At 38.7% G+C, this 14,317-nt stretch overlaps 1 protein-coding gene across 1 annotated transcript in view; it reads right to left on the reverse strand.

Annotated features, from left to right (window-relative positions):
* Positions 1 to 5,367: 5,367 nt before the first annotated feature.
* Positions 5,368 to 14,317, reverse strand: part of LOC114156347 (teashirt homolog 1-like) — a 37,082-nt gene continuing 28,132 nt past the window's right edge. Inside the window, exon 3 of the mRNA XM_028036724.1 lies at positions 5,368 to 9,860. Coding sequence (XP_027892525.1) covers positions 6,526 to 9,860 — 3,335 coding nt within the window. The 3' untranslated portion in view covers positions 5,368 to 6,525. The remainder of the gene's footprint in view (positions 9,861 to 14,317) is intronic.

A 14,317-nucleotide genomic window follows, 5' to 3' on the forward strand; every position in this document is an offset into this window, starting at 1 on the left:
ATGCAGGATACCGGCCCCTGGACACCACTGCTTTATACCAAACAGATGCTACGTTCTGGTGTCCAAATAATTATATTTTAGTCCAATTTGTCCAAATAGCATTACTGAAGAGGCCCTGGTCTTTGTCTTTGTCTCCCTGGCAAACTTTAGGCTACAGTTTCATTTTTATGTTCTCACAGACAAATTGCAGTTTAAATGTGTCTGCTTTGTAAAATCGCATTTTTTGAGCCTTATGTTATAATGCTATCCCCTCATCCCAACGTACTTGGAGTGTTGCTTTGATTCTTTCATGCATGTTTGAGAAATTCTTCAATCTCCTGTGGCAGCCATTCAGGGACAAATAAACCCCAACTCATACAAAGAGCGGTGCATTTCCATTTCCACGAAGCCCCACCTTTGAGCGCCAGTTCCAAGCTGAGCTTCCGCTTCACAGTGCACACCTCCTTCAGACTAGCCAGCAGCAATTAGCATCACCTTATGGAGCTGCCAGTCTGATGAGTTCATCAGATGAACTACTTCTCAGTCCAGCGCTCCTTAGCGCGGCTGTAGACGACGTAACAGAAATGCATTGTGATGATGTGTTGAAGGCGGAGTTTCATAAACAGGAGAACAAAGACAAGTTTCATAGCGTCGAATTTCTTTTAAGTTTTACATTTTAAAACTAAAAGTAATAATTACTTTATTTTCTAGCGATATATGCCTTAAGAATACACAATACTGCCCTTTAAACAAAATCAGAACAAGCAGGTCAAAGATTTGCAAAAATCTCAACACAAAAACTTTATTTGCATCAAATCTATTTTTTTTTCACATCGTCTAGTTCTACAATAAAACAATCACTACATGACTCCACTAGCTGCTTATTCCCACAGGAATTTTTCTCTTCCTTGTATTGTGCATGTTTGTTCAACAACATAATCAGCAGAACGTTGCTCCTGGAAGCAGCAGGAAAGGAAGAGGTTAACTCACTGAATCCTTGCTGTCGACATCAGTGTACTGTCTACACCAACATGAGCTCCCCTCTGACACGTTCTTCATGGATGTACAGATGTTTGTACTCAGTACCAGGACAGCTTACCGTAACCCCAAACCCTCCACGTTGATTATTATAAATGGATAACAGGCTGCGCCGTGACGCCTCTTGTCATAAACAGCCTTTTGTTTTAACATCAGATTTGTGCCGCTGTCTTGTAAGTCTCTGTGCGTCTCGTAACGCTGATGACACGAAGCCAATTTATTTTGGTTATTTATTTATTTTTTTAACACAAACAAGAGTCATGCAAGAACAAACAAAAGACTGACTGTCTTATGCCGCCGTACGTGGAGCTGTTTTGTCTGTTGTGACAAGATGGCTTGTTTCAGAGCTCGCATATGAAGCAACATGCCTATGCTATTTATTTGCAACATACTAATAAATGTGCAGTGGCTTGATGCAGACACTGTAGCATCTGAAATATACTTAAATATAAAGCAATCAGATCAATAGTATGACACAGGATTCATCAAATGTCTGCTAGTTGTGGTATTTTTATTTTTGTAAAGCTGTAATTAAGCAATTTAGGCAGATTCCATTCCAAATTGAATAAAAACAGCATTAAAGAGTTATTTTCCTAATTTCCAACATTTTTTAAATTTTCTCAAAAGCAGATTTTCTTTGTCAATCCCAAAAATCTTAACACGTTTGCACAAATCACCTAAAAAACAACGAGAATCTCTCTCTTAGAAGTGGGATTATTATTGTTTGCACTAACTTGCAACATTGTGCTGTACTGTAATTTTACAGATGGTTATTTACAGCTTGTTAATTAAAACATGTATGCTGTCAATCTTTAAATCAGTCTGTATTTATAGAGCTTGTTTTTCCCATGTACCATAAAGAAAAGACAAAGTGCTTTACATAAGCTATACCAGGAGGCAATGACAACTAAATTATGAGAATATTTTAAAAAATAAATAAATATATTTCTTCTATATTGAAGTTCATCTGTGTAAAAGCAAGTAACCTTTTAATATATGCAAAATAATGGATCTACAAAACTGCTTAGTGTGTGGTTAATGTCAAAGAAGGCCGTGGGAATGTGAAAATGTATGTTGAATTTATGCCTAAATATTTCACTGTTCTCTGTCCGTCAGTGGCTCCTAATGCTGTTGCTATTCTGTGTAGCACAGAGGGACCTTAATAGAGACACATAGAGGCATGGGAGTAATGTCTAAAAGCTGCGACTTTCCATTCTCATATAATTTATCAATGAGAATCTCACAGCAAGGTCAACTGTGCAATATTGGTTATAACTTTTACTAAAACTATCCTGGATCGATACGGAGACCTTGAAATGTAATTCTTTTGTCAATTGTTATTTAAAGGTTTTAAATTAACTTTGATGTTTGATTTGGTCGCATAGGACTTTGCAGAGTTTTGGAGATGTACACCAATGTAACATACTGTCTCAGTGAAATGAAATCCAGTTTTTACCCAGTTTGGTAGCAGTAGGAGCCATTTTGACTGTTTTTCCAACTTGTTGGGTCATGCCAAAGCACAGTTAAGCACATTGCAAAAGTGATTATAACCATCAGGAATCTCACAAACTCAATCATTTTATAGTCATAAAACTACGTATTTTATTGGGATTGGAAGTGATGAACCAAGAAAAAGTGGCTTATAATTGTGAAATGGGGTAATAATAAAATATTTTGAGATACTCTTTATTTACAAATAGATTCTAAAAGTGTTCAACCACCTTAAGTCAATACTTTATAATAGGATTACTCAATTACATGTTTCTAACAAAGAAATGTCACTGGCCAGACATTGCCTGTAACAGATACAGAAATGTGAAGTTAACAAAAATAAATGATTGAATTCTTGTATTGAAAATCCGGTCTTGTTCCAAGACTCTATTAAACAGGTGACCGAGGACGTCGTTTGATTTTATTTGGGGGTATTGGAGAAAATGGGTCTCATTTTTTATATATACATTGGAAGTCATTTTTAAATCTTTGATGTTTTTATGCAGATATCTATCTCATCTAGAAGGTATCTGTTTATTTAGTCGTTGTTTGTCATGAGTTAACGTTCTGCGTGTCGTATGTGAGTAATACGTTGTTCTGTTTGCTCCAGCTTCCCATGCCACCCAGACACAAAAAACATGCTGCAAGGCACTAGAACTTCATTGTTTCTTGAGAGAAATGCCTCAGGCTAGTGTTTAAGAGCTGCGTGGGGTGGGAGCATGTCGACTTAAATATCTTCAGTGGAGACATGTCATGGCCTCTTTTATCAGGTGGCTCACTAGCTGAACTATAAAGCTCAGCCCTGTGTATTACTATAAAGTCAAAACTGGCATTTAAAAAAAATAAACGTTCTATTCTTCTCCTTCTGATGGGGGATTATGCTTGAATTTTAAATGCCTCACACCAGCTTAAATTTAAAAACATCACCTTATTAAAAACTGAATAAGAGTCACACCAGTCATACTAGTGAAAGGAGACACTTGGCTTTTAAAGTCAGAGCCGCCGCCTTTTTTGACCATGGAGCTGAACTCTCGAGCGTTAACTTGAAAAGTAAGATCTTTTAGAAAATACAGGTAAAGAATACAAAAAAGGAAATGTTCATTAGGATTTCGAACACTAAACTATTAGTGAAAAAATAATTGCCGTTTACATTTTATGCAATGCCCTGCGACAGACTGGCGACCTGTCCAGGGTGTACCCCGCCTCTCGCCCGGAACGTAGCTGGAGATGGGCACCAGCAACCCTCCCGACCCCATTAGGGACAAGGGTGAACAGAAAATGGATGGATGGATGGATTTTATGCAAATTTTATAACTAGAAAGTATCAAAAATATTAAAAATAGAAGGAACTGTCGGATTTATTATGGCACAATTTTTGCATGTTAAAACTATTAATATACATCTGTTGGGCAAGTACGATTATTATGAGTATCATAGTATTAATGCAAAATTACACTAAATCAGTTATTATATTGCAACATTAAAGTAATATAGCTAACTGATTATTGCAGTTTTAATAATGTTGTCTGCAACACTAATTTCATGTCATTTTGTTTGATATAAGCCTACCTGTCGAGGGCAAAGACAGGTGAGTGTGTTTACAGTCATTGTTTAAAATCAAGTCACCCTTTTTGTGAACACCTGACTGTTTAGAAATATTTTTCTCTCAGCCAGAGATATTTGTGAAAAAACAAATTTCTACACCAGCCACTCAGAAAAAGTAAAACTATCAGCTGACATGTTAGGTCATTTTACAAAATTTTATATTCATTTTTAAGTCGTAAAAGGCTTAAGAAAATTATTTAGCAAATATCTGCTGAATTTACAGTCATTTGTTTGAAGGTCGAATGTTTTGTACTTATGCAGTTTACAGGGCAACATAGTAATAAATGAATAAGGGAAATACACTGCAGGGTTTTAGCTTTAAAGCCATGAGCATCTTTTCCTGTCTTCATCTATGTAGCCAAACACCCTCATTATGGAGCAGAATAGTTATTATTTAAAGCTCTTTGCAAGTTACCCCAACATATTTGTTTTAAAAGAAATTAGGATGTTTTATTTATAGCTCAAAACGTAGATCAATGAAGAGCAGGTAAGTTAACAGCAAGTAAATGTATTTTTAAAATGTACTATTTCAGCTAAGCATATCACTTAACTCAACTTTAGTTTTAACATGAGCGGATAAAAAAAAAGCTCAAGTCAGACTGGCATTCGCTAACATCTTACTAAATGTACTTTAAACTGTAATTTTATTATAGAACATTTAAGCAGTTTTGAAAATGTAACTTTTTAAAGCCTGGGTAATTACCTTGATACAGGTAATTTACTCATACGTAGTAAGAAGATACCACAATCATTAATAGAATGCTTGGAGACGAGAGAAGGCATGTCCTGAAACACATTCTCAAGAAGGTGGATGTGTAAAGGTGTTGTAGATAACGTTGATGAGATGGATTCAGTGTTTGTGGCATTGTATCAGGTTGACAGATGACATTGCGATTCGTAGCTACAGTATGGAACAAGTAAGTGACCTTAGAAAGGTCACGTTGGAAGGTATCCTGCGGATTGACGAGGAATGAACTGAGAAGTAGACAGGTGGAATCAGCGACAAAAACTGACAGGTTTAAAACCTAGAGTAAACTGTTTTGGAAGCAAAATTGAGGAGGCATGGCTTAGATAGTTTAGGCATTTGTGTAGGAGGAACAATGGATCCTTAACAAGGCAATTTAATGTGTTCGTGTGACAGACGAAAATGTTAGAGATGGTAAGATGAAGGTAGATGATAGACTGCGGGCCACCAATTGACTTTGGCCATTTATTTGATTGTCACATTACTTCAAGAATCACAGCACACTGTAGTTTGTTCCAGGACATGATGTTTATTTTACAACTAAGAATAAAAGGATGCCATTTAGAATAACTGGTCATGACAAAAACCTGGGAGTTTTGAGAGCAAATTTTTTTCAAGCTTATATACAGTCATGGACATCACATGAGATGCCGTTAACTTCATTTTATATAAACCACGTTGAGCGACCAACAATTCACTGAAAAAAAGGACATTTTTGGTCCAACAATATTCTGTAGCTTTACACCCACACCCCTGAACTGGTCTAGAAAATAACACTGTAAAAATGCACACAGTACAAATAATACTGAACTTGTAAGTAGCAAGATATGCCAACATACATTTTTTTTTAATTATTATTTACACATTAAATTTTCAACTTCGTTAACTTTACAAGCTTATCTCCTTCATGATAAATTGGTGGACTACTTAGTAAGTACTGTACATGTTAAAAAGAGAACATTAAAATATTTTTTAATTGAGGAAAAACAGGCATTTGTAATATATCTATGGTATAATGGCAAACAATAATATAGTTTGATTAAGGGCCTTAAAAACCAAACTTGATCTTTTTTTTTTTCAGCAATTTTTTCTTCATTGGTTCACACTCACTGAAAGTGCAGAAACATTTTTAGAATACCATCCAACTTTAGACAAGTATCTCTTCCCAAACTTTGTTCAACAGGGACATCAGTTAAGTCATTCTGAATAAGATGTAACCAGACTTAATGTAGCCAATGCTTTACATGAAAACATGCAGAGCTTCATAAATAATATGCAAGTAATGGTGAAAGATAGTCATTCAAAAACAATTATTCAAAAACAGTGATGAACACAAGAGCATGGGTCAGTTTCAAAACAACAGACGACTGTGAAAGGCTCAGATAAAATGCAGTGCATTGATGAAGCAACAATCAGTCAATGACTGTATAGTGCCATGTTTGTTGCACCAATCTGTAGAGTTTTGTAAGTAAAAACAGAACCTTTACAATCTGTTTTTGAGCTACTTCACTGAAAGCGCTTTTAATTCAAAACATACCAAATGATTAGAATTAGAATATAAGGTATAAAACCTCATGTTTGTGTTAAGAGTTGTGGCACTATCTGTGTTGACAGATTGAGACTTAAGAGATTTAGTGCAACAGAAATATGTCATATTATCACTGATTTCACTGTTTATCTAACTTTTCAAGTTCTCTCACAAAGATGAGATGGTCCTCTGGCGACTTTCCGTGTGTTTTACAAAGGTGCAATTTGATTGCATGTTTACTCACAAATGTCCGGTTGCACAGTTTACACTGATAGGCTGAGCCAGAGTCATCTTCAGTAAGTCCAGAAGATGTAAACGTCTTGTCCTCAATTCTGCTAACTGTCTGCTGCTCAAGTAAGTCTACGGAAACCTTGGAGAGGTCCTTTAAGGTGAATCCCAGGTGGGACTCCAAATGGTTAATGTAGGACGAGGGAGTCCTGAACTGGGAAGCACAGTCACTACACAAAAACAGAGGTTGGCCGGAATCAATATTTTTGAGAAATTTTGTTCCGCCTGTCCTCTTTAACTGGTATTTTACATTGGCCAGCCAATGTGAGATAGTGGTCATGGAGAGACCAGTGAATTTACAAATGTGGACTCTCTCTTGGGGTCCCAAGTCACTAATTATGAACTTTCCCTCAGGCGTCTCTCGAAGACTAGAAGCAAACTGAGCCTGAAGAATCAGGAGGTGCTGGGGATTCCAGTTCGACTGTCTGCCTTTCCTTCTTTGGATAGGAGACAGCTCCTCCATGCTGTCCTCAAAAGTAAAGCCATCCATGTCAGATTTCTCTGAGACAGAGGACGGTGTAGTAGACTTTGGTGTTAAACGGCCTGTGAGATTTTTAACCATGTCTGAAATATCCATCAAAGCATTTTCTCGAAGAGGTGGAGATGATGATGATGATGATGATGAGAAATTTCTAAAAGCTGCTTTGACACTATTTGTGTTACTATTGTTTGGTGTTGTAGGACTAGCTTTAGCTGAACTGATATTGCTGCTGCTTTTGGATTTTGTTAAATCAATGGGCTGATCATATTCATCGTTACGATGTTGACTTGCAGGCTCTGCTTGCTTACTCTGGGCATAACTACTCATCTTATAAAGCATTGCGAATGGGTCCACAGAGGGTCTGGGAACTTTTGTAGCTTTGCCCAAGTGGTTGTTCATGACAGACTGCAAAGCACTGAGAGGGCTGATAAGAGGCTGCTCAGACAAGTGATCGGTGATAATGCTGAGGCTACTGCAGCCATTGCTACCTGTTTTTTGTGGTGAGTTACACCCAGTTTTGATCTTTACTTCTGTTTTGGGCTCGGGTAGCTCTTCTTTACCTTTTAGTTCAATAGAAATGTCAACTGTAGAGCTTTGCATTACTTTTGACAGAGCTTCGGCATTGGCCTTGGGATTTTGCAGTGGTGACTTTGCAGACATACACTTACTCTCACAAGGTTTTTCTTCTTTTTCGTCATTGGTGGAACCACTCCTTGTCACTTTTTCCACCAGCTCCTCCATAGCCAGCACATTGCTTTTATGGCTAAGAGGTGGAGAGGGGCTATTTGGTGAATGAATCAGAGAACCAATGTCAGAGGACATTGCCTTCATACTGGAACTACTGAACAAAGGTTGAACTGATGCACAAGAGGGCAAATTAGACTTCAGGGATCCATGGAGCTGATAAGCAGCGTGAATGCTGGGGTATCCACCCCATGTTGGTGCTCCAGTTTGGGCCTTGCTGATTGCACTTGAGACTGTATTTTCCAAAGACTTTAATATGTCTAAGCCACCTTTAGGTGTTTCCTCCAAGTCCTCTTCTGTAAGATATTGATAAGATCGGGTCTTTACTGGCTTCTCAGGCTTGTCAGTAGGGTCTTCTTTCTCCTCTTTAATTTTTTTCTCAGGTTCTCTCACTTCTAACTTCTCTTCCTCTGTCTCGTTATCTCTCTTTTCCTCACTTCTCTCTTCCGGGCTGCAGGGCTTCAATGGGGAGTCCGACTGTGGCTTACCATTGGGTGCTGAGAGGCGTTTCGTAGTAGGAGGCAAAGGAATTGACTGAATTTTCTCCTCGATAACAGGATCCAAAACTAACTGCTTGCCTTTTTTAGAGGCTGAATTTGTAACTTTCAAAAAGTGTCCTGTGACCATCATGTGGGCTGTCAACTGTTGTAGTGTGTCATGGGAGCTTCCACATTCCATGCATTTGAGAATTTGTGCCTTTCGTGCCTCAAACTGCCAGGTATAACTGGCACCATTTTGGTAGCCATATCGATTGTTAGGAGTGACGTAGGGATTAGCTGCTTTTTGGTCTTTTGGAGAGTCTCCTAGGAATATACCCGAAGACACAGACTCTGGTGAGCTTGGAGACATCAAGTCCTGAAATGCTCTTTTTTTGGTCGGGGGCACCAGTTTCGAGGTAAGGGCTGACATTGGTTCTTTTAGAGGCACTTTCTGATAGTGTTTTGTTTTTATCATGTGAACACTAAGATCTTGCAAGGATTCAAAAGAGTGGCCACAGTACATGCATTTAAGAACTTTCTGGGCATCTTCTTTCCCTTCCATCTCCAACAAAGAACGCTTGCGCGGCTTGGACCACTTTTTGCTTCGATCATCCTCTGGATCCTTGTTGTCATCGCGGTAGTGGCCAGTCTCGTTCATGTGCACAGTCAGACCAACTAAGGTGTCATAGGCAGCACTACAGTCCTTACACCGAAATTTGCTGGCCCCAGTAAAAACCGGCCCATACAGTTTGTTGTTCTGCCTGTAAAGCTGCACGGTGCTGAAGAGGCTTGGCTCAGGGAGAAGTTGGTACGGATTTTGCTGAAGAGTTTTAGCCAAAGCTGCCTGATGCCAGTCATATGCTAATCCTCCAGTGCTTGCAGAGCTGATGCCAGTGTTGCTGTTGCTTGATACTGTTTTTGCAGTTGTGCTGCTGCTGTTTAAGTGAGTGGTGAATGGGGTATCGCTACATCTGCTCTTCGCATGGCTGTTGCTTGAGCTGTGACTATTCAGAAACCCATTGCTGCCTTTGTAGCTACTACCACTACCATTGCTAGCTGCCAAATTGTTCCCTTGTTTACTTTTAAGCATATCCAGGGCAATACTGGACCAGGAGGCATCTGAAATCAAATTTGCATAGACGGCTTTCATTTTTGTCAGACTGTCCTGGAGAGAGAGGCCATTAATTGACTCGGTACCTTCCCCAAGCTTTTCCTCTAGTTTTTCCTGATCGCTGGAGGAGGAAGCTGTGGTCTTAAGGTCCACCAGTTGGTCACTAGTGGTACTGAGTGGTGAAGCGTATCCAGCATCTTGGTTAGTGCCATTGCTAAGTGGAGAGTTCTGGCAGCTATAATGCTCTCTCGGGTCCTCGTCATCGTTAAAGAGAAATTCTGCATCTTGACCATCGAGGGAAAGGCCATCGTCCAGGAGGTGCTCTTCTTCATCAGTCTTCCCTGTTTTAAACTCATCCTCTGGTCCATAAGCTGTAAGACAAATAAGAGGGAATAAGGATATTAGATACTAATATAGGTGTACTTTAATATTTTTGACAAAAACACCCTGAGTCAGTGGTGGAGGCAATAATCCTAAAAAGGAAAAAGGTTTATGATAATAAAGTGGCAAAGATTTACAACTTGACAATGACCTCTCTATAACTAAAATATTCTAAATAAAATATTTTATTAAATTATGTTTTAGTTATTACATTTTCCTGAGTAAAGGAGTACAAGAACATTCTTCTGTTTATTCAAAACAGCAAATAACATAATTGTTCTACTTTAAAGAAAATTTGTCATTGATTCATGAGGTTTTTTACTGTGGATTTTAAGTAGGCATATTGCACTTTTTTATATGAAACCTTGATTATACAATTGCACAAGACATGAAAATGGTAAAGCAATATATCGCTGGGAGGTCTTTCTGTTCATAATATGTTCTTGACTTCACTTTATTTGCTGAAATTTCTTCATGCTATGTATTAACAAGTTAGGAATAGTGGAACAAAATGCCAGCAGTATCAGTCTTGCCAAGCCCCGCTTGGCTGGAGTCGACTTGGCATCAGCTGTGGAAGTCCTCCCAGCGTGATGTTAGGAAACGGCCAGTGGACATGAGAAGACATGTTGTTACTGCCTGTGCTCCCTGTGTGCTCAGACTGCCAAGTTATATCATTTTAGAAAAGCAAATGCCTATACATTTCACAAATATAGCTGTGTTAAAATATGTTTATGATGACCTAGGTTACAATTTTTTTTTTTTTTTACCAAATGAAAATTCATAGTGAAGCTCAATCCACAGATGGCAAAAGGAAGAGGGTTACAAATGCCGAGGTTTCTTTACCCATCCCTCATTAAATGCTTGTCTAAAGTGCCAGAATCAGTCTCAAGTGAGGTGATGGATATGTTGTCAGCTTCAGGCTGCTTGCAGCTCTCTATCCTATGATCAAAATGGACATAATGCCTGATGTTTGCTAGGTGCTCTAACGTCTGTGAAATAAGCTTTAGGTCTTACACCTGGCTGTGTGTAAGGGGGAAAAAAACCCCATCAATACCACTTTCTTCTTCAAAATTATAGTGCATGTCTGCTATGATAATTGCTGCTATGTCTGAACAGTGATGGCTACACCTGGTGAATGCCTGTGTGTCTTCAGACGAGTCCTTCAACAGGAACGGCACAAGCCCTGTTGGCAAATGTCATATTTCATCATTTTGGCTGGTTGTGCACATCTCTATTTTTGTACTTTTATGATCTCACTAAACTGGAAGAGCAAATGTACTTTTACAAACACATACGTAGTTAAATGTAAACACAAAGGCAATACTTATTTTAAAATGCTACAAACACTTTCAAAGGTTCTTAAGTTCACAATATTCTAGAGAAATTTATCTCACAAAGATGTACTCAAGCATTATAGGGCTTTTGTTTTGGTGCTCCTGAATCTCTAGGCTACGTTTGACATATTGATTGATCAACTTTAAAAGTGGATTGGTTGGTGTTATACAATAGTTAATTAGTTGGGATCTCATCTGGCAAAACACCAAACACTTTGCTAAATTTGGCCATTATACATCTGAACAAACAGAGATGACAATGTGGATTCCTCTAGGCTCCATCCTTGGACCACTTTCATTCAATATAACATTTATATGTTCCCCCTTGCTCAGGTTGTAGAGTATAACATTGCTTACATGCGCTGCTCACACATCTTCACATCAAAAAACAGAATTCATCGTTTTTGATTCCAACAGAGCAAAACTAGAGATCAGTGCGCAACTAAACTCAAAGAGGTTCAAAAATCCAGGCAAGAAACCTAGAAGTTTTTATGAACTGAGGATTCATTTTAATTTTAATTTTAAGTTGACTACTATACCAACCAGAAGGAGGGGCTTCCTGCCAAAAAAGGACGCAGGAAGATGATCTAATGTTTTACTTCAATTAGGTAATATTGTAGTAATAGTGCCTTTACTAATCTAAAAAAAAAAAAAACTAAGAAGTTGCAGCTTATCAAAAACTATGTTGCCGAAGTTATGAACAACACTAGTTCAATTGATCATAGTACGGTCAGTGTTCCCAGGACAAGAACTAAACCTAAGAGGAAAGATCTTTCTTTTAACTTAATGTTTTTAGTGCATTTTACCTAGACTCCTCTCTTTACCTCAAAAGCACTTTAGACCACTTTGTGTATAAATATTGCTACTCTCATATACATGCATTGTCCCTTTGTTACACATTGAGAGAATTGATCTCAAAATGTAATCTGTTATTCCAATCTTTTCAAATTTTGCTAAGCAGTTGTAACTCTTTGGACTTGCCTCATCCTCCCTCATCACTATGCAACCCACTGTATTGAAATTGATGCAAAGTCAAAGAGGGAGAGTAAAGACAAAACGGTGAGAGAAACCTGACAGCAGTACAAACACACACACACCCGACCAGCACACCAACATTAAAGTCTACTTTTTTTCCTGCCATCCTCTGTATGTTACCCTGACAGGCATCAGTGTCAGGAGTATGTAAGTGTCAGCCCAAGGTGTCAGTGTCCACACAAACAAGCCAGAAAAGCGATGGGAGGGAAGGAAGAGAGGGAGAAAGTAACAACAACAAACACAAGTCAGCCATTTTTTTTTCCCTTTTCACCCCTGCTCGAGCCTCCTCCTCTTCCTTCACCATCTGTGTCAGAAAAGCTGCGGGTGCCACCGCCGGCTAATAAGGCAATCAGAGATGGAAAAGATGCTGACACGGCGGCTTTCGAGCGTCACTCAGAACAAAAGAGGAAGCGGGTAGAATGAGGGAGAGCGGGATGGGGAGGGGATTAAAACAGGAGGCTGGAGGGGAAGGACGGGGGGAGAAAAGTGTCTGTTGTGGTTGTCAGTCAAAAACGTAAGCCCACTTTGTGCTGTCAGGGAGGATAGGCGAAAGAGAAGTTCTGAAAAGAGAGAAAGAAAGATGTGTTTAGGCTTATGAACGTGAGGTGTGTGTGTGTGTGTGTGTGTCTCAGTGTATCTGACATAAAGAAATCAAACGGTATCAAGTTTAACTGCTCAAAAGAATCTAAAATCGTAGCAATAATTACATCTTCTCAATGCAAGTTCAAGTTTCTAAGAGCACACCACAGGTGTGGTCGATCAGTTGTGGGTGCACATTGCACGTGTTTGTGTGTATTCTAGGTGTCACAGTGTGTCAGGTGCAAGCAGAGCTGCAATGTGGCTGGTGGGGGGGGGGAGAGCGAAGCCATCTGTGTCTGGAGAGGAGCCTGTCACTATTGTTGTGCCCAGAGAGTCCAGGATTTCCTGCTGCAGACAGGTGACACCACAGTAGGACGGCCCCTCCTTCTAGCCCCCCAGCCCCTGTGACATATGCACACATGTACATGCAAACTAGCACGCCTTCTTCCATAAAACTACATTCCTCGCCAAAGGAAGAGTTCTGTTGGGCCTATTGCTTTGAAAAGCATGTAAAAATTTCATCCATCAAAAGTAGAAACAAAATACCAGAAAGAGTGAACAAGTGACTTATTGAGATCCCAGAAATGTACCGAGGAGAGTTTTAATCCCTCATGTAAAGCAAATTTGCTCTCACCATATCGGGTAAAATAAAAAACATCCTCAAGTCCTTGACTTAAACTACAGCACTATCCAATATAGTTTTGATCTGTAAAAAAATCTGACTGTTAAATCAGATTATTCCAATCTTTTCACATTTTGCTAAGCAGTTGTAACTCTTTGGACTCGCCTCGTCCTCCCTCATCAATATGAGTATATTAATTTTCTCTACTATATTAATTTTCTTTTAATATAGTACTATAAAATATTTAGTCAGGCCTGTTTTTGTAGATGGAGTTATATTGCCTGTTAAAGTGGAACCAGCCACGGTTCTGTTTTCTGTATCAAGGTATTCCAGAGTTTTACCAACATACCATTTCAGAAATGCTGCAAGTTTTTGTCATCACGGTTCTGTTGTTGAAGGTCTGTTTAATAAGTTGCTAATAGAAAGTGTCAGTGATATTCTCTAGCTGCTTGGAGAATCGGAACAGAGCACAGACCTTCGCCTTTGCTGAGAGTTGCCAGAGTTACTGCACTTTTCCTTTAAATTTAGTTGCTTGGAAATATTGCTGATTGTAAAAAAAAAACAACTAAACAACAACAAAACAAGGACAGTATTGATGTGGAAATAAAACTTTTACTAAGGCAACATAAATTTAAAATGAGAGTATTAAAGATACCAGCATCATGTTTGTTAAAGAAAAAAAAAGAATAAGGAGCAGCAGCTGACTGACAACAAACCCACCAATATCAGTGTGTTATATCTGCTTTACCTTCCAAAGAGCAGGACAGAAAGACTTCATATGAACTAAAACTTATTAAAGCAGAATTTAGTTCTATATTTTATTTAAGATTTGTAGGGGAGTGGTATTGACTTTTTAAAGATTTATATAATGCTGTAA

Source organism: Xiphophorus couchianus, chromosome 13 (assembly GCF_001444195.1).
Source record: "Xiphophorus couchianus chromosome 13, X_couchianus-1.0, whole genome shotgun sequence".
Lineage (NCBI taxonomy): Eukaryota > Metazoa > Chordata > Actinopteri > Cyprinodontiformes > Poeciliidae > Xiphophorus > Xiphophorus couchianus.